At 48.4% G+C, this 21,076-nt stretch overlaps 1 protein-coding gene across 4 annotated transcripts in view; it reads right to left on the minus strand.

The window, feature by feature from the left end:
* Window positions 1-21,076, minus strand: part of NBEAL2 (neurobeachin like 2) — a 217,823-nt gene that overhangs the window by 151,401 nt on the left and 45,346 nt on the right. Inside the window, exon 1 of one of the 4 annotated variants that reach the window (XM_053409368.1) lies at window positions 11,044-11,310. The exons of the other annotated variants lie outside the window; for them this stretch is intronic. Coding sequence (XP_053265343.1) covers window positions 11,044-11,076 — 33 coding nt within the window. The 5' untranslated portion in view covers window positions 11,077-11,310. Of the gene's footprint in view, window positions 1-11,043; window positions 11,311-21,076 lie in introns of those variants that run through there. 4 annotated transcript variants of the gene reach the window in all.

The raw sequence follows: 21,076 nt of genomic DNA on the forward strand, positions 1-21,076 counted from the left end.
CACACAAGACAGACCGGTTCTAACCCAACACCGCTTACCAGGCTTTGCAGATTAAACGGTTTATATAAATACCTTCGATATATACGTCATCAAAGTTGGAAGGGAGCCCCCCAAGTTCATCTAGTCCAACCCGCTGCAACGCGGGAATAAGTAGCTGACCAAACCTGCAACCTTGGCGTTACCAGCAGCACGCTCTACCCAACACGGCTCAGAAACACAAGCTGAAAAATCAACCGGATGCCAAAGACATGAGAGGGGTTATTTCCCAGGCAAGGGTCCTTTGGGACTCCTTGCAACATCCCGACACAGCCGGGTCGCTTGGGAGGGAGCGGAGAGCAGGCTGCAGTCAGCTGAGACAGGTGGCTTCAGCGGCCGCTGCCGAAAAGCGGACATTGGCGGAGGTTTTAACCTGGCTGGGCAGGGCCGGGAGGTTTGGCAAACCCGCTGAGGACTCCATCGCCAGCTGCAGGAGGGACAGCTAGGAAAATAGGAGCAGCCGAAAATCCATGCAGGCAGCAGGTTTCAGGACGGTGTGAGCCCTCAGAGGTCAGATAGCGAAGGAGGTTGAGAGAGCGACGAAAACAAGAAAGCAGCTTTGACAGAGCAACACTTCTTGTGTAAAAGGAAACGTCAAGTCACTATAACCGACAAGACTTCCTTTCCGCGCTGCAAACGAACCACCGCAAAAAAACACACACACACACACCCCACAACCTTGTCTCTTGAGAAAAAGAAACCGTGCCAAACAGAAAAAGTCTCCTCTGTTCGCACAATTTCTGGTAGCTAAATACACAAACACACACATACGCACACATGTGCACTCCCAAAAATTTCCACTCGCAGGTTGGTTCGCACATTACTTTATTGTGGATGTGAGTTGCATGCAGGGACTGAGCTGGTTTTGAGAATTCGATTCCCTGGGTCTATCGAAAGGGACCGAGGAAGTGTTTGCACATCTGAGGTAGAGATCAGCGCACTGTTTAGGAATCGTAGGTACCGAGATACCAAAGGAGCAGAAAAGACTTTTTAATGTACGCGATGACAGCCGCACGGATGCTGCTAGCCCAGAGATGGAAAGATGATAAAGTCCCTACTAAATGGCAAACTAAGCTGGTTGAACTGTGCCGAAATGGCAAAACTGACCCTAAAGCTCAGGAACCTAGAAGACCAGAACTTTAATAAAGAATGGGGAAAATTTACAATTTACTTGAGAGACCACTGTAAGAAGATGAAAACATGAGCAGGATTGCAGTTAACACTTGTAACATGGAAAATAAGATGGATAAAAATGGAGAGATACAAAAATTGGAGGATGAAATATTATGTACAGTGGTACCTCGGGTTACATACGCTTCAGGTTACAGACTCCGCTAACCCAGAAAAAGTGCTTCAGGTTAAGAACTTTGCTTCAGGATGAGAACAGAAATCGTGCTCTGGCGGTGTGGCGGCAGCAGGAGGCCCCATTAGCTAAAGTGGTGCTTCAGGTTAAGAACAATTTCAGGTTAAGAACGGACTTCCGGAACAAATTAAGCACTTAACCCGAGGTACTACTGTATGCAGTTGAAAGGACCCACTTTTTCTGGGATTTGATGAGTGAGAAGGACACGGAAGTTTTTAGCATATGCGCCGCCAGGGAGCAAAAATCCGCCCAGCACCCCCAAATCGTTGAGTCTGACAAGTGCCACCATTGTGAATGACAAGCGCCGCCTCTGGCGCGGCGCATGTTTGGTAAATGAGCGCACAAAGTCGATACATTTCAGTAATCCCTAGGTATATCTGTATTTTCTTTTTCTAGCTTGACCAGAATTATTTATTATTTCGTAACAGGTAGATAGTTAAGAGCAGAGGCCAGGAATATGCAAACTCAGCCCTCCACATGTTTTGGGACTACAACTCCCATCATCCCTAGCCAACAGGACCAGTGGTCAAGGATGATAGGAGTTGTAGTATCAAAACATCTGGAGGGCTGAGTTTACCTATGACTGAACTAGATTATACTCAGAATAGACCCATTCAAACGAAGGGACCCAAGTTAATTTATGTGTGTCTAGTCCAGGCGTTGGCTGTTTTGAAAGTGGGCGGTGTGTTTTGCATGTGAACTTCTGTAAAGTTGTTCCGAAGTCCTAAACTCTAGGCTGGCTGGAGATGGATGATCTATTCCTCTTAATAGATAAAGGTAAAGGGACCCCTGACCTTTAGGTCCAGTCGTGGCCGACTCTGGGGTTGCGGCGCTCATCTCGCTTTATTGGCCCAGGGAGCCGGCGTACAGCTTCCGGGTCATGTGGCCAGCATGACTAAGCCCCTTCTGGCGAAGCAGAGCAGCGCACGGAAACGCCATTTACCTTCCCGCCGGAGTGGTACCTATTTATCTTCTTGCACTTTGACGTGCTTTCAAACTGCTAGGTTGGCAGGAGCAGGGACCGAGCAACGGGAGCTCACCCCGTCGTGGGGATTCGAACCACTGACCTTCTGATCGGCAAGTCCTAGGCTCTGTGGTTTAATCCACAGCGCCACCTGCGTCCCTATTCCTCTTAATACCCCACCATATTTCCTACCTAGATTTGAATCCTCACATTATAATTCAGGGGTGATGGGAATGGTAGTCTCAAAACATCTGAAGGGTCGAGTTTCCTACGCCTGACCTAGGTGGCTTCAGCGGTGGGGATCCCCCAGAATTCGGCACTTGGGTGCCCTGCACCCCTTGCACCCCAGAGTAAAGACGGCCCTGGAGAAGGATGGGAGAGGGTGCTCCAGAAATAGGTAGGAAAGACTCTCCACCCTGCCAGTCATCCTGACCTGGACAGACCATTGGTTTGACCCCCTAAAAGGCAACTTCCTGTGTCCCTACAAAAGCATAGCCTAGCTCTTGGTGGCTTTCAAGAACACAAGCTTCCCAGTGTTGGGGACGCGGGAGTCATCTGCCACGGGCTCTTTTGAGTATCACCTCTGGCACTTGACCCATGCCGGCCAATGGCCCCATTACACAGCTGGGAACATCGAGGACCCCCAAAGCCTGGCTATTTTGGGGCTCACAGTGAGCCACTAAAGCCTCAGACTCGCAGGAAAGGATGGAGCATGGGATCACAGAATTGCAGTCAGTGGGGACCCCAGGGGTTATCCAGTCCAACCCTCTGCAATGCAGGAAACTTCTGCCCAACCCGGGGCTCGAACCCACAACCCTGAGGTGAACAGTCTCATGCTCTACCTACTGAGCCATCTCAGTCCATTCCTACGTATGTACGAGATTAAAGTCTGATAGGTTGCACAGAGTCAGATTTCCCTTTGGCAGTTTGACACGTCCATTTTCCTGCTTAACCCAACCGTCCACACCCGGGTCTTTTCACCAAAATATTCTGCATTATTTGACGCAAATGGAGTACAAGGTTTTATTTATGATTGCAGGGGTTGTTAAATACAGTGGTACCTCAGGTTAAGTACTTAATTCGTTCCGGAGGTCCGTACTTAACCTGAAACTGTTCTTAACCTGAAGCACCACTTTAGCTAATGGGGCTTCCTGCTGCCACCGTGCCGCCGGAGCACAATTTCTGTCCTCATCCTGAAGCAAAGTTCTTAACCCGAGGTATTATTTCTGGGTTAGCGGAGTCTGTAACCTGAAGCGTATGTAACCTGAAGCGTATGTAACCTGAGGTACCACTGTAAACTGAAAATAATGGCGGTGGTGCCACCAAGCTTGGCTCAAGAGCCAGGGGGCTGTTATTCAGCGAATCTGCCTTGCCGTTTATTAGAGCTTTTTAGGGTTAGTCGTTTTGGCGAGTCTTTGAGAAAGCTGGAAGAGCACTACTTGGTGGGTTGGTGGCGTTTTCCAGGAGGAGGGGAAATAAATGAAAATAAGAGCCTCCCCAGAGCAGCAGCCCAAAGGCCCAGCAAAAGGAAATAACTGAAATCCTCCCTGAGGAAGTTTTGCAATTCCCCTTCTCCCTCAATTCCCTGTCCTCTTGCAAGAAATTGGGCAAGAGGTTGGGCAAGCCGTGATTAAACAACCTCGCTGCTCGCAAGGGGGAGGAGGGGAGCAGCCAGGTCGCAGCTTGCCTGCACCTTGCAAAAGGAAATCCACATATAAACACACACCCTTTTTTCCCTTTTACAATGTCATCTTCCAAGCAGGTGGGAAGGAGGAGGGCAAAGACGAAAGCACAGCACTGGCATTCTCATATATTTGATATAAGAGACACACAGCCCTTTCGCCGTGAAAACAACCTCCCTAAAACCTTTAAAGCCCTAAACAGCCTCAGTCCACATAACACTCGTCTTGAAAGATCTACACTGGCTCCCAGTATGTTTCCGAGCACAATTCAAAGTGTTGGTGCTGACCTTTCAAGCCCTAAATAGCCTCGGTCCTGTATACCTGAAGGAGCGTCTCCACCCCCATTGTTCTGCCCAGACACTGAGGTCCAATGCCAAGGGCCTTCTGGCGGTTCCCTCACTGTGAGAAGTGAGGTTACAGGGAACCAGGCAGAGGGCCTTCTCAGTAGTGGCACCTGCCCTGTAGAACGCCCTCCCAGCAGATGTCAAGGAAATAAACAACTACCAGACTTTTGGAAGACATCTGAAGGCAGCCCTGTTTAGGGAAGCTTTTAATGTTTGATGTATTGTAATATTTTGTTGGAAGCCGATCAGAGTGGCTGGGGAAGCCCAGCCAGATGGGCGGGGTATAAATAGTAATAATAATAATGTCATCCATTGCACAAAGTTCATTGCATGAGAATTTGCTTCATGGCAGGGTTAGAAACTGCCAGAAAGGTTCCCAGAGGGTCTTACCTAAGATCAGCAGAAAAAACAAGCCTTTACTCCTCAGATGTATAATCGAAAAGAGGTGACACGAAAGGAAAATGAGGACGAGGAGGAGGAGGGAAGAGGAAAACAAGCAATTGCTAATTATGCGAATGATGCAGTTAGAAACTCAGATATATAAGCTCCTTAAATGGCTCCTTAAACCTAGCTTGCAGCTTAAATGGAATGTCTAGTTCGGGGATTTAAAAAGCAATTATTTCATAAGTAGTGTCCTTTCGTTTCCCAATTTGATCCTTTTACATGGTTTTGCATGTACTGTGTTAATTCATGCATTGTGCCTTGCAGTTACTTTTACAATAGTTTCGTAATTACTTGTTGCAATTGTGAAGGGTGAATTTACGTTTAATTACTATCTGGCGTTTTGAGAGTTTACTGAACACCGCTTCATTTGACAGAAGTCGTTCCATTTTCAAAACTATGTTTTATTATAACTTTCTGTATCTGATCAGATTATGATAAGGCGCGAGTTCTCTGTTGTATGTTTTGCTGCCGTAAACTGCCTTGCTTAGAGCAATATCGAAAGGCAGTATACAAACTGAAAGTGAAATGAAATTTTGGGGCAAGTCAGCTTTCAAGTCCTATTTTTCAAAGGGCAGATTGACTGTGACTGATCATCAGTTAAACATCTGGCTAGTTCAGATTTGATACAAGAGACACACAACTTTTTTGCCGTAAAAACAACGCGGGTGGCGCTGTGGGTTAAACCACAGATCCTAGCACTTGCCAATCAGAAGGTCAGCAGTTCGAATCCCCATGACGGGGTGAGCTCCTGTTGCTCGGTCCCTGCTCCTGCCAACCTAGCAGTTCGAAAGCACATCAAAGTGCAAGTAGATAAATAGGTACCACTCCGGCGGGAAGGTAAACAGCGTTTCTGTGTGCTGCTCTGGTTCGCCAGAAGCGGCTTAGTCATGCTGGCCACATGACCCGGAAGCTGCACGCCGGCTCCCTCGGCCAATAAAGCGAGATGAGCGCCACAACCCCAGAGTCGGCCACGACTGGACCTAATGGTCAGGGGTCCCTTTACCATTTAATAGTTCAGATTGCTAACTTGAGCTCGGTTCAGAACTTTGAGAACCGAAAGAAGAAAAGTCCCTTGATCCAGGGGCATGTCACGTATCTACTGGGCTATTCCGACCTCTTTTTCTTAATGGCGACACGGACCATTCATAACGTAGGGATATTCTGCAGGGCAGCTAAGCAAAGACAAGCTATAATTAACTATAACGTTGTTAGCTGCAGGGGGTTGGACTAGATGACCCACGTGGTCCCTTTCCAACCCTGCAATTCTGATTCTATTACCCTGGTTCAGCTTTAAAAGCTGCGCTAAGGATATGGAACTGGAAGGCGGGGGACTTTATTCGGCCCTCCCTCCGAAGAGGAAGAGAAAGTCCCCCTTGGGCTTGGCAAACCAGGATCTGAAAGAACCAGCGGTCCTTTCAATTCTTTCAGCGAAAACGCTCTCCCCACCGCTTCCTCTGCTGCCTTCGTCCAAAAACAAAAGACGCAGGTTCCTGCTTTCGGTAACTCTCAGACGCCTCTGCGGCTGCCTCCAGATGATACGCAAATGTCTTGTACCACCGGGCTGGCGTTACAGAGCGGAAGGACATGAACTGGAGCAGCTGAAATGAGCGCTGCAAACCTGACCCGTACGGTGGTTCCTTTTCACGGAAGAACTGATCCAGCAGTTCTCGAACTGTGTTGTGTTTGTGTTGTGTTGTGTTGTGTGTGAAAGCACTGGAACACCTAGAAGGGGGTGGGACAAGATCCTAAGGGGCTGTGTGTGTGTGTAAGTTTCCAGCCAAGTTTCTAGCAGAGAATAAAACTCACATTCCCTAGATATGTGCATCAGAAACTGAGATTGTTGTTGTTTAGCTGCACAATCTATCCTTCCAGTGAGCACTCCGGGCTGATTTCCTTCAGAATGGAGAGGTCTGATCTTCTTGCAGTCCATGGGACTCTCAAGAGTCTCCTCCAGCACCAGAATTCAAAAGCATCCATTCTTCTGCGATCAGCCTTCTTTATGGTCCAGCTCTCACTTCCATACATCACTACTGGGAAAACCATAGCTTTAATTATAAGGACCTTTGACAGCAAGGTGATGTATCTGCTTTTTAAGATGCTGTGTAGGTTGTCATTGCTTTTCTCCCAAGAAGCAGGCGTCTTTTAATTTCGTGACTGCTGTCACCATCTGCAGTGATCATGGAGCCCAAGAAAGTAAAATCTCTCACTGCCTCCATTTCTTCCCCTTCTATTTGCCAGGAGGTGATGGGACCAGTGGCCATGATCTTCGTTTTTTTGATGTTGAGCTTCAATCCATATTTTGTGCTCTCCTCTTTCACCCTCATTAAAAGGTTCTTTAATTCCTCCTCAGTTTCTGCCAATAAGATAAGCTAATTGCCAAATGGTATCTTAAACCTAGGTTGCAGTTGCCAAAACAGAATGTCTAGGCGCCATTTCCCCCCTCTGCAATGGCATTTACAGTCATACCTCGGGTTACAGATGCTTCAGGTTGCGTTTTTTTGGGTTATGGATGCACCAAAACCCAGAAGTACCAGAACGAGTTACTTCCGGGTTTCGGCAATCGCGCATGCACAGAAGTGCTAAGTCACGCTTTGCGCATTCACAGAAGCGCTGAATAGCAACCTGAGTGTGCGCAGACATGGCGCTGTGGGTTGTGAACGTGCCTCCCGCACGGATCACGTTCGCAACCCGAGCGTCGTACCTTGGATGTCAAACGACCTGGAACTTGGACGTTTTGGCTCTCGAATGCTGCAAACCCGGAAGTGATTGTTCCAGTTTGCGAAGAACATTCTTTTGGAACCCGGACGTCTGACAGGACTTCCACAGCTGCTGATTGGCCTGCGGGAACTTCCTGCAGCCAATCAGAAGTTGTGATTTGGTTTCCGAACATTTCTTCATTGTAGTACAGGATAGCACCAAGATAAATTATAATAATAATATTATAATAATAATTTATTATTCATACTCCGCCCATCTGGCTGGGTTTGCCAGCCACTCTGGGCGGCTTCCAACAGAATATTAAAATACAGTAGTCTATCAAACATTAAAAGCTTCCCTAAACAGGGCTACCTTCAAATGTCTTCTAAAAGTCTGGTAGTTGTTTTTCTCTTTGACATCTGGTGGGAGGCTGTTCCACAGGGCGGGTGCCACCACTGAGAAGGCCCTCTGCCTGGTTCCCTGCAACTTCACTTCTCGCAGGGAGGGAACCGCCAGAAGGCCCTCAGAGCTGGACCTCAGTGTCCGGGCAGAACGATGGGGGTGGAGACGCTCCTTCAGGTATACTGGGCCGAGGCCGTTTAGGGCTTTCAAGGTCAGCACCAACACTTTGAATTGTGCTCGGAAATGTACTGGGAGCCAACGTCTGCCTCGGCTGCAGTGTGCTAACATTTTGGCTGTGGTTACTAATCCCAGCCTGGCACCCGCAGGAAAGGGAACTGAGAACAGATATTACTGAGCCCCTCCTAAAACCGCACACAGAGAAGTGGAACCAGGCTGAAAAAGCGCCTATTCTTCATTTGGGATTCTCCTCATCCCACCCACCTGATTCTCAGTGTTAGAAATTAGCCAGGAGCCAGGTGTGCTTTGCGATTGGCACTGGTCCAATTGCGACCACGTAGAGACGCGGGTGGCGCTGTGGGTTAAACCACAGAGCCTAGGACTTGCCGATCAGAAGGTCGGCGGTTCGAATCCCCGTGATGTGGTGAGCTCCCGTTGCTCGGTCCCAGCTCCTGCCAACCTAGCAGTTCGAAAGCACGTCAAAGTGCAAGTAGGTAAATAGGTACCGCTCCAGCGGGAAGGTAAACGGCGTTTCTGTGCACTGCTCTGGTTCGCCAGAAGCGGCTTAGTCATACTAGCCACATGACCCGGAAGCTGTACGCCGGCTCCCTCAGCCAGTAAAGCGAGATGAGTGCCGCAACTCCAGAGTCGGTCATGACTGGACCTAATGGTCAGAGGTCCCTTTACCTTTACCTTACGACAACAAAATAATAATAATAATAACAATAAATGATAATAATAGATTCAGGTAAGCATCCCTCCCTGCCGTATCTGGAGAAGCCAGGAATCAAACCAGAGACCTTCTGCACACAAAACAGATGCTCAACCTACTGATCTACAGGTCTGTCTTCCCCTTGCGAGAGTAGAAACCTAATTCACGCAATTGCACCAAGGAAGTACCTCAGATTTCTTTATGTGAAGCTGCCTTAACTTCCATTTAGATTCAGAACGCCCACAGCAAATGTGCAGCATCTGAGCAATGCAATACCTCACACGGACAATCAAGATGGGCCATCCCAAATTCTTCCCTAGGAGAGAGGCTCTATTCTGGTTCATTCATTCGATTCATACGCTCTCCTTTATCCAAAGACCTTGGGCATTAATGACGTAATTTACGCAGCATAACGATAGAAGCAGTCAGACCTGTGCCGGTCGCAAAATGCGCCGGGGGAATTTCGAACACTGGTTGGACTCTAGTTCCTGAATTTGCCCCAGGCAGCATGGCCAAGGTGTTGATGGAAGATGCAGTCCAAAGGCATCTGAAGTCCCCCATTCCTGGTTTAACAGTTGTCCAGGGGTGACATCTAGAGGGGGCCAGGAACTGAGGCCCCCCAAATTTTCAAGGAGTCGGCCAGGTACCCTCAATATTCTGCGGCAGAGCCCACTGGGCTTACCTGTGGCCGCAGCAGGCCCCTTTGGGACTTCCCATGGCCACAACAGGCCTTGCTGGGCCTCATCCTGCTACATGGTGTCACATGCCGGCACCCCCCCCCCCCAAAAAGTTGGGCGCCACAACCTACATTATGAGACAGAGGCATTGCCGTCCGGTAGCGAAAACTTTCTAGTGCTTTGCTTTTAATGACATATGTTAAACATTTTCAACTTGTCCCATCACCTCCTGGCAAATAGAAGGGGAAGAAATGGAGGCAGTGAGAGATTTTACTTTCTTGGGCTCCATGATCACTGCAGATGGTGACAGCAGCCACAAAATTAAAAGACGCCTGCTTCTTGGGAGAAAAGCAATGACAAACCTAGACAGCATCTTAAAAAGCAGAGACATCACCTTGCCAACAAAGGTCCCTATAGGTAAAGCTATGGTTTTCCCAGTAGTGATGTATGGAAGTGAGAGCTGGACCACAAAGAAGGCTGATCGCCGAAGAATGGATGCTTTTGAATTCTGGTGCTGGAGGAGACTCTTGAGAGTCCCATGGACTGCAAGAAGATCAAACCTCTCCATTCTGAAGGAAATCAGCCCTGAGTGCTCACTGGAAGGACAGATCCTGAAGCTGAGGCTCCAATACTTTGGCCACCTCATGAGAAGAGAAGACTCCCTGGAAAAGACCCTGATGTTGGGAAAGATGGAGGGCACAAGGAGAAGGGGACGACAGAGGACGAGATGGTGGGACAGTGTTCTCGAAGCTACAAACATGAGTTTGACCAAACTGCGGGAGGCAGTGGAAGACAGGAGTGCCTGGCATGCTCTGGTCCATGGGGTCACGAAGAGTCGGACACGACTAAACGACTAAACAACAACGCAACGCAGCGGGTTGGACTAGATGACCCACAGGGCCATCTCTACGGTTCTACGAAACCTTCCACGGGAACCCCACCTGCGCCAGCTCCGGTCTTAGAAATTGTGCCACCTCTCTGCAGTTTGGCCCCTATACAGTGGTACCTCGGGTTAAGTACTTAATTTGTTCCGGAGGTCCATTCTTAACCTGAAATTGTTCTTAACCTGAAGCACCACTTTAGCTAATGGGGCCTCCTGCTGCCGCCAGAGCACAATTTCTGTTCTCATCCTGAAGCAAAGTTCTTAACCTAAAGCACTATTTCTAGGTTAGCTGAGTCTGTAACCTGAAGCGTATGTAACCTGAAGCGTATGTAACCCGAGGTACCACTGTACCTCCATTCAGGTGGGTGCCATTGCCATTCTCAGAGAACAACGGAGAAGTCTATGGACAGCTCCTTTCCCTTATTCTGGAAAAACAGCACTGGTTCCATTCTCTTTTTTACCAGCTTCCCTCACAGGATTTCACCGCAGATACAGACCTCCAAACAGTTGCCTCTTCTCTGAGGAGTCCACAAAACTTAGCCTCAATTTCATTAGGATCATCTGCCTGAGAGCATCCTTGCCCTGGCCCAAACCAAACATCTGTCCCCCACCCGAGAAACGCAGGGGGAAATTTGGCCCAGAAAGTACAGGCTGCTCCTTACCGCGCGCCCCGGATCCAGGCCGCCCGAGTCCATCCTCTCATCCCTGGCCACAGCCGCTCGGAAGACGCCACCTTAACCGGCTCATCTCCTCTCTCCCTTCCCAGGAGACGGGGTGTGGTTTAGGGCCGCGCCGCGAACGGGCCGAGCATGCGCAGCCCTCGGAAATGCATGCTCAGGCACAGCCACATGGCCAGGCCCCAATTACACCTGTGGGATTTTTGGAAAGGTGCCTGAACCCCAGCGTTACGCCCTTTCTTCCCCCTTAAGCTCTCGGAGCAAGCAAAAAGGGAAGGTGATTTAAACCGGGGTGAAATGCGTAAAATGCTTTCCTCTAAGGTCTGGGCGCGAGCCCTCCTGCCCTGACAAGTCCTAGCAGAGAACGGGGAGGGCAGGCGGGTGAACACCTCCCTCGGTCATCAAGCAACACACATGCCTTCTTGCATTTCCTGCTCCCGCAGTAGCAGCTGATCGACATAACCATCTCCCTTCCCTTGCAAAGCCTGTTTGGCTGCTCCCGGGCCAGGGAGATTTATTAACCTGATTTAATATTCTGGCAAGAGGGAAAGAGAGAGGATTGGCTCCAGGAAAGGCCACCTTTCTGGGTTTTTTAAGGGAGGGGAAGACACACCACACCGCGGCCGAATCTAACAAATATCTCCACGTTCTTCTCTGCGATTCCCCCTGCCAATATTACCACTATCGTGCCCACTATTAGGAACAGAGTTTGTGTTTGTGAATACATCACGCATACAACCAGTGTGAGGAACTCAGATATACAGTGGTACCTCTGGTTGAGAACGGGATCCGTTCCGGAGGCCCGTTTGCAACACGAAAAGAACGCAACCCGCAGTGGCGTGTCTGCGCATGCGCGGGTTGCGATTTGCCGCTTCTGCGCATGCGCGTGATGTCATTTTGTGCATCTGCGCATGCACGAGCGGCAAAACCCGGAAGTAACCCTTTCCGGTACGTAACCTGAAAGAACCAGACAGAGGGCCTTCTCGGTGGTGGCGCCCGCCCTGTGGAACGCCCTCCCTTCAGATGTTTAGGAAATAAGCAACCATCTATCTTTAAAAGACATCTGAAGGCAGCCCTGTTTAGGGAAGTGTTTAATACTTAATGCTGTATTGTGGTCTGTATTGTGGAGGATGGATGGCGGCTAACAGATTGAGGTTGAATCCTGACAAGACAGAAGTACTGTTTTTGGGGGACAGGGAGCGGGTTGGTGTGGGGGATTCCCTGGTCTTGAATGGAGCAACTGTGCCCCTGAAGGACCAGGTGCGCAGCCTGGGAGTCATTTTGGACTCACAGCTGTCCATGGAGGCGCAGGTTAACTCTGTGTCCAGGGCAGCTGTCTACCAGCTCCACCTGGTATGCAGGCTAAGACCCTACCTGCCCGCGAACTGTCTCGCCAGAGTGGTGCATGCTCTAGTTATCTCCCGCTTGGACTACTGCAACGCGCTATACGTGGGGCTACCTTTGAAGGTGACCCGGAAACTGCAATTAATCCAGAATGCGGCAGCTAGACTGGTGACTGGGAGTGGCCGCCGGGACCACATAACACCGGTTCTGAGAGTTCTGCATTGGCTCCCAGTACGTTTCCGAGCACAATTCAAAGTGTTGGTGCTGACCTTTAAAGCCCTAAACGGCCTCGGTCCTGTATACCTGAAGGAGCGTCTCCACCCTCATCGTCCAGCCCGGACGCTGAGGTCCAGCGCCGAGGGCCTTCTGGCAGTTCCCTCATTGCGAGAAGTGAGGCTACAGGGAACCAGACAGAGGGCCTTCTCGGTAGTGGCGCCCGCCTTGTGGAACGCCCTCCCATCAGATGTCAAAGAGATAAATAATTACCTGACATTCAGAAGACATCTTAAGGCAGCCCTGTTCAGGGAAGTTTTTAATATGTAACGCTGTACTGTTTTTAACACTGATTGGGAGCCGCCCAGAGTGGCTGGGGAAACTCAGCCAGATGGGCGGGGTATAAATAATAAATTATTATTATTATTATAAAATAAAACTAAAAGCAGTAACTCAGTAATACCCCCCCCAAAAAAAGAGCCACATTTTAAAAGGGTATGGGATGCTGAACAGGTCAACCAAAGGTCTGGTTTAAAAGGAAGGTTTTTGCCTGGCACCTAAAGGTGTATTATTATTATTACTACTATTATTATTATCATTATCATTTTTATACCGCTTTATATTTTAAAGGAAGACTCTCAAATAATAAAACGGTGGTACCTCGGGTTAAGTACTTAATTCGTTCCAGAGGTCCATTCTTAACCTGAAACTGTTCTTAACCTGAGGTACCACTTTAGCTAATGGGGGCTCCCGCTGCTCCCGCGCAATTTCTGTTCTCATCCTGAAGCGAAGTTCTTAACCCGAGGTAATATTTCTGGAGTCTGAATATTAGCGGAGTCTGTAACCTGAAGCATATGTAACCCGAGGTACCACTGTAATAATAATAATTTATTATTTATACCCCGCCCATCTGGCTGGGTTTCCACAGCCATTCTGGGCGGCTTCCAACAGAATATTAAAATACAATAACCTATTAAACATTAAAAGCTTCCCTAAACAGGGCTGCCTTCAGACGTCTTCTAAAAGTCTGGTAGTTGTTGTTCTCTTTGACATCTGGTGGGAGGGCGTTCCACAGGGCGGGTGCCACTACCGAGAAGGCCCTCTGCCTGGTTCCCTGTAACTTGGCTTCTCGTAGTGAGTGAACCGCCAGAAGGCCCTCGGAGCTGGACCTCAGTGTCCGGGCTGGACGATGGGGGTGGAGATGCTCCTTCAGGTATACTGGACTGAGGCCGTTTAGGGCTTGAAAGGTGAGCACCAACACTTTGAATTGTGCTCAGAAACTCATTAAACCATGACAGATGGCCACCCAGCCTCTCCTTAAACCTGTCCCCCTGAAAGGGAGTCTACAGCCTCCCAAGGGAGACAGTTCCACCATCAAATAGTTTTTACTGTCAGAAAGTTCTACCTGATGTTTTGTCGGAATCTCCTTTCTTGCAACTGAAGACATTGGTTCAGGTCCTATCCTCCAGAGCAGGAGAAAACAAGATTGCTCCATCTTCTGTGCAACAGCCCTTGAGACATAACGCTTGCTGCCTGCACGTCCGGCGTTTCCCAAACTTTGGGGTGGGCCACTGACCCCTTGGTTCTCAGTGCCCCCCTAGGAAAAGCATTCAGAATAGCGGTTTGAATGACCCACTAAGGAAGAAATTTTTTTCCTACCAGTAGCACCTTAAAGACCAACTAAGTTAGTTCTTGGTATGAGCTTTCGTGTGCATGCACACTTCTTCAGAACACGAAAACATGCATGCACACGAAAGCTCATACCAAGAACTAACTTAGTTGGTCTTTAAGGTGCTACTGGTAGGGAAAATTTTTTTTGTTTTGACTATGGCAGACCAACACGGCTACCTTTCTGTAACTGCCACTAAGGAAGGTAAGAGAACAATAAAATTCAAAGCAGTGGACTCTCAATTGCACCTTTATTCAAAATCCAATTATAACACTTTAGTTCAATTAATTAAAAAAAGGCTGACGGGCTGGATCCAGTGATACCAATCTTTTTGAAGTCAATGAGTCATTTGCATATGCGACCCCCTTGCTTCTTATCGTGCCCCCCCCAGGTAATCCTAGCAATGAACGAGAGAATAAAAACCATTGTTTCATCAGCAGAATCACGAGGGGATATATTGATGGAAAATGTATTGTTGCAGGAATTTATGTATAGGTTGGGGGGGGTTGCCCCTCCAGCAGATAGCAAGGGTGTGATTAACTTGGCTGGGTGACAGGAAAATGTAAATACCTCTTTTGTTACATTTGATGGGTGTTTGGTGGAGGGCAAGGAGAACCATGGGGCAGGGTCCAGGATGCTCAGATTACTGCCACCAGACCCCCACCAGGGGGTGTAACTTGGGGATTTAAGGTAAAGGTAAAGGGACCCCTGACCGTTAGGTCTAGTCATGGCCGACTCTGGGGTTGCGGCGCTCATCTCGCTTTATTGGCCGAGGGAGCCGGCGTACAGCTTCCGGGTCATGTGGCCAGCATGACTAAGCCGCTTCTGGCGAACCAGAGCAGCGCACGGAAACGCCGTTTACCTTCCTGCCGGAGCGGTACCTATTTATCTACTTTGACGTGCTTTTGAACTGCTAGGTTGGCAAGAGCTGGGACCGAGCAACGGGAGCTCACCCTGTCACAGGGATTCGAACCACCGACCTTCTGATCGGCAATTCCTAGGCTCTGTGGTTTAACCCACAGCGCCACCCGCGTCCCATGAACATGGAGATTAGCAGCTAATAAAAGTTTGGGTTCTCTTTTGTTTGGGGCTTCCATCTTGTTCCACCTTGTGGCAGGTGGGAGTCCTGTCGCGACAGTCTTCAATAAAGACCAAGCCTACTGGCTGCTGTTTTGCTCTGGTATTCCTGGCTGGTGTCCTTGTTTTTTGTCCAAGGGAGCCGTCAGATTTCTCCGTTAACAGTTTGTAACTTTTTAATAATAATAATAATAATCACGACAGTAGCAAGCTCTTCATCTGTACCATATCCAAGACATTAACAAGTACAGTGGTACCTTGGTTTACAGACACTTCAGGTTACATACGCTTCAGGTTACAGACTCCGCTAATCCAGAAATAGTGCTTCAGGTTAAGAACTTTGCTTCAGGATGAGAACAGAAATCGTGCTCTGGCGGCGCAGCAGCAGCAGGAGGCCCCATTAGCTAAAGTGGTGCTTCAGGTTAAGAACAGTTTCAGGTTAAGAACAGACCTCTGGAACGAATTAAGTACTTAACCTGAGGTACCACTGTACTGATGGAAGCAATCGACTAAGTAACACCTTCGCTGTACGATTGGCAGATTTTAAAAAGGCACAGACGTGACATTGGCATCAGCCCTGAAGGGAGAACAACTTAATCTGTTTTTCTCTGCACCAGAGATGAACCCCTTCTATGTCCAAGAATCCGCAGCTGAGAGATAACCTGGCGCTTTGTCTCCGTCCAGCATCCTGGCCCCTTCCTCAGTGGGGAAGGCAGGTATCTCTTTCATCTCAGAAGCAGATTAAATTGTTCTCCCCCCTCGGGGAGGAGAATCTGGGAAACAGCAGGCGCGAAGGAGAAGGCACGTTTTGCGACAGCCACAAAAATCAATTTCCTCCTGAGGCAAAGGAGCAGGATGCTCAGAAGACCGAGGGGCAACGGGGAGTAAGGGTTGCCGATTCAAAAGCTCTCAGCCGGCTCGTCTGCCCTTGATTTGCACCAAGGAGGTACAGCAAGTTCAGGAGACACACGCGTTCCTAGAAGTACTTGGGCTGCTCTTTGCATTTCATCAGACACTACTACTAGAAAAATGCAACGTGTGCTGCTGATAGAAGTACGACTCATGCAACACGCTGGCGACTAACATGCACACAATAATGACCAAAATAATTATACATTCTTTATCAACCTTCTGAGAAAAATACAAAACCTTGTGCAAAGCCCACAGAGACTTACGAACTACCCAACCTAAGATGAACTTATAGTGTCTGGTTTCAATGGATTTTTCAAATGCTCAACTCAGTCTTTTGTTTTCTTTATCTTTTTAGGTAAGTTCATGAAGATACAGTGGTACCTCGGGTTAAGTACTTAATTCGTTCTGGAGGTCTGTTCTTAACCTGAAACTGTTCTTAACCTGAAGCAGCACTTTAGCTAATGGGGCCTCCTGCTGCCGCCGCACGATTTCTGTTCTCATCCTGAAGCAAAGTTCTTAACCTGAAGCACTATTTCTGGGTTAGTGGAGTCTGTAACCTGAAGCATATGCAATCTGAAGTGTATGTAACCCGAGGTACCACTGTAGTAAGACTCATGCAACACGTTGGCGACTAATATACACACAATAATTACCAAAATGATTATACAGTGGTACCTCAAGTTACATACGCTTCAGGTTACATACGCTTCAGGTTACAGACTCTGCTAACCCAGAAATAGTACCTCCGGTTAAGAACTTTGCTTCAGGGTGAGAACAGAAATCGTGCTCCGGTGGCGCAGCGGCAGCAGGAGGCCCCATTACCTAAAGTGGTGCTTCAGGTTAAGAACAGTTTCAGGTTAAGAACAGACGTCCGGAACGAATTAAGTACTTAACCCAAGGTACCACTGTAGTACAACTCATGCAACATGCTGGCGACTACATACACACAATAATGACCAAAATAATTATACATTCTTTATCAACCTTCTGAGAAAAATACAAAACCTTGTTCAAAGCCCACAGAGACTTGCGAACTACCCAACCTAAGATGAACTTATAGTGTCTGGTTTCAATGGATTTTTCAAATGCTCAACTCAGTCTTTTGTTTTCTTTATCTTTTTAGGTAAGTTCATGAAGATACAGTGGTACCTCGGGTTAAGTACTTAATTCGTTCCAGAGGTCCGTTCTTAACCTGAAACTGTTCTTAACCTGAAGCAGCACTTTAGCTAATGGGGCCTCCCGCTGCCGCCGTGCCGCCGGAGCACGATTTCTGTTCTCATCCGGAAGCAAAGTTCTTAACCCGAGGTACTATTTCTGGGTTAGCAGAGTCTGTAACCTGAAGCGTATGTAACCTGAAGCGTCTGTAACCCGAGGTACCACTGTACCAACAAAGGATCTCAAATACTTTGGCTCCTGAACAGATCGGTTCCCCAACAATCAAAACCCGGAAGTGAGCGTTCTGGGTTTTCGAACGATTTTCAGAACCCGAACATCTGACAGGGCTTCCGAATAACTGAAGCCGCGCTTTGGCTTCTGAACATTTTGGAAGCCGGACGGGCTTCCGGAATGAATTCCGTTTGACTTCCGAGGTACGACTGTACTTCATAATCGGGTGGCGGAAAGCTTTTGGTCTGTCTTGGATTTCCAAGAAGAACCCAGCTTGGGGAGAGCTCTAAGTCCAATTCCTGAGGGCCCAATGTGCCTATGGCTCTGAGGTGTGTTGTTTGTGGAGGACAATGGGTCCTGGTCACTGAAAAAGGCCCAGAAATACAGTGGTACCTCAGGTTAAATACGCTTCTGGTTACATACGCTTCAGGTATGTAACTAACCCGCTAACCCAGAAATAGTTAAGAACTTGGCTTCAGGATGAGAACAGAAATCGTGCTCCGGCGGCGTGGCGGCAGCGGGAGGCCCCATTAGCTAAAGTGGTGCTTCAGGTTAAGAACAGTTTCAGGTTAAGAACGGACCTCCGGAACAAATTACCGTATTTTTCGCCCTGTAGGACGCACTTTTTCCCCTCCAAAAATGAAGGGGAAATCTGTGTGCGTCCTATGGGGCGAATACAGGCTTCCGCTGAAGCTTAGAGAGTGAGAGGGGTCGGTGCGCACCACGCTGCGGATAGCAGCCTGCCGCCCGGCCCGCAAGGCGCCCTTAAGCAGAGCGCCCCTCCCGCCGGGCAGACATTGGCCAGCCCCACAAGCTCGGGGGACAGCGGGGAGGCGGAGCGCCGCCATACCGCTGTTCCCCGACCTGGTTTTGGGGGGGGAAATAAAGGAAAACATTTTTTTTCTTTATTTCCCCCCCAAAAAACTAGGTGCGTCCTATGGGACGGAGCATCCTATGGGACGAAAAATACAGTAAGTACTTAACCCGAGGTACCACTGTAGTGTGGTGACTGAAAATTGACAACGGAGAGCCTGCAACTTGCTGAAATTCTCAGGAGCTGAGCAACTCTTAAAAGGAGAGTTGCACTTTGCAAGATGGAGCTGGGTATCATTAGGCCAATCCAACAACCTGCTCATCTGTTACCTGCCGCTTCCAGGCTCTGCAACCCCTTGCAATTTGCCTGCATTAGGAATAGACACCCTTCATAAACAAACAATCACATTTCCTTTACATCTGCTGCGCATTAAAACTGCTCTGCCCAGCAACTACAAAGCCTTTTGCCTGGACTGGCACGGTAAGCAAAGTTATCCATTAAAGAAGCACTGTAGCAGAAAGTGAGCCTCTTGATATACCGTATTTTTTGCTCTACAAGACTCACTTTTTCCCTCCTAAAAAGTAAGGGGAAATGTGTGTGCGTCTTATGGAGCGAATGCAGGCTGCACAGCTATCCCAGAAGCCAGAACAGCAAGAGGGATCGCTGCTTTCGCTGCGCAGCGATCCCTCTTGTTCTGGCTTCTGAGATTCAGAATATTTTTTTTCTTGTTTCCCTCCTCCAAAAACTAGGTGCGTCTTATGGTCTGGTGCGTCTTGTGGAGCGAAAAATACGGTATGTTCTTTGCCAAGATCTTAAAAAGTATACCCCTCTTCCTGGACATAATGATCAACTTTGCTGTAAACTAACAGGTTCCATTGGCTAGAACGACCTATGCAGGAAATATTCTTATTTAGGAAATATATACAGCAGGAACTGAGAAAACATTTTTAGAAAAGAAAGAGAAAACCCAATGAATTTGGCCTTTTTTTTCTTGACGACGCAAAGGATAGCTCAAAAAGGATTGACTTTTTGAGGCAAACCTTTTAACCACACGCTCTCTCTAAATTTGGCAGATGGGCAGACCCAGGAAAAGTTGCTTTGCGGACAGGCCACAGGCTGCTGGTCAACATAGCCCCTGGTCAGCATAGAATACTGCCAGTTTTGAAAGTTCACGTACAATATTTCAGTGATGTTCACAACAGCCCTGTAAGGTGGCTGAGAATGCCAGGATGGAGGTCTGCCAAGCCTGAGTGCCAAGAATACTTCTATAGTGGAACCTTGGTTCTCAAACTTAATCCGTTCCGGAAGTCTGTTCCAAAACCAAAGCGTTCCAAAACCAAGGCGTGCTTTCCCATAGAAAGCAATGCAAAACTGATTAATCCGTTCCAGACTTTTAAAAACAACCCCCCAAACAGCAATTTGACATGGATTTTACTATCTAACGAGACCACTGATCCATAAAATGAAAACGATAAACAATATACTGAATGTACAACCAATCCATCAGTGTCTGAACTGGGCTCCACACAGTCACAAAAACAATACAAAAAAGAGCCGCAAAAACAAAAATGCAAAATAAATAGCAAAAACAGACAGACCTCAGTGTAACACTCAAAACGGAAGTGTGGCACTTAAAACGGAGCACGTTCGGCTTCCAAAAAAAGTTCGCAAAGTGGAACACTTACTTCCAGGTTCGCGGGGTTTGGTTCCAATTTGCTTGAGTACCATGGTACCACTGTATCTGGAAGAGAGTTGTGGGCAAATTACATTCGCCAGGAGCAATGCCTCAATGCCTTCCACATGCACTGTGTTTGGAAGATTTTGGGCATCACACGGCAGGACAGAGTCTCAATAATAATATAATAATCATAATTTATTATTTATACCTCGCCCATCTAGCTGGGTTTCCCCAGCCACTCTGGGAGGTTTCCAACCAAATATTAAAATACAGTAATACATCAAACATTAAAAGCTTCCCTAAACATGGCTGCCTTCAGATGTTTTCTAAAAGTTTGGTAGTTGTTGTTCTCTTTGACATCTGGTGGGAGGGAGTTTCACAGGGAGGGCGCCAGTACCGAGAAGGTCCTCTACCTGGTTCCCTGTAACCTCACTACTCGCAGGGAGGGAACCGCCAGAAGGCCCTCGGAGCCGGACCGTAGTGGGGGTGGAGACGCTCCTTTGGGTATACAGGACCGAGACCGTTTAGGGCTTGAAAGGTCAGCACCAACACTTTGAATTGTGCTCGGAAACGTACTGGGAGCCAGTGTAGGTCTTTCAAGGTGTTATGTGGTCCCGGCGGCCGCTCCCAGTCACCAGTCTAGCTGCCGCATTCTGGATTAGTTGTAGTTTCCGGGTCACCTGCAAAGGTAGCCCCACGTAGAGCGCATTGCAGGAGTCCAAGCGGGAGATAACCAGAGCATGCACCACTCTGGCGAGAGAGTCCGTGGGCAGGGAGGGTCTCAGCCTGCGTACCAGATGGAGCTGGTAAACAGCCGCCCTGGACACAGAATTGACCTGTGCTTCCATGGACAGCTGTGAGTCCAAAATGACTCCCAGGCTGCGCACCTGGTCCTTCAGGGGCACAGTGACCGCATTCAGGACCA

This window comes from Podarcis raffonei, chromosome 12 (assembly GCF_027172205.1).
Source record: "Podarcis raffonei isolate rPodRaf1 chromosome 12, rPodRaf1.pri, whole genome shotgun sequence".
Classification (NCBI taxonomy): Eukaryota; Metazoa; Chordata; class Lepidosauria; order Squamata; family Lacertidae; genus Podarcis; species Podarcis raffonei.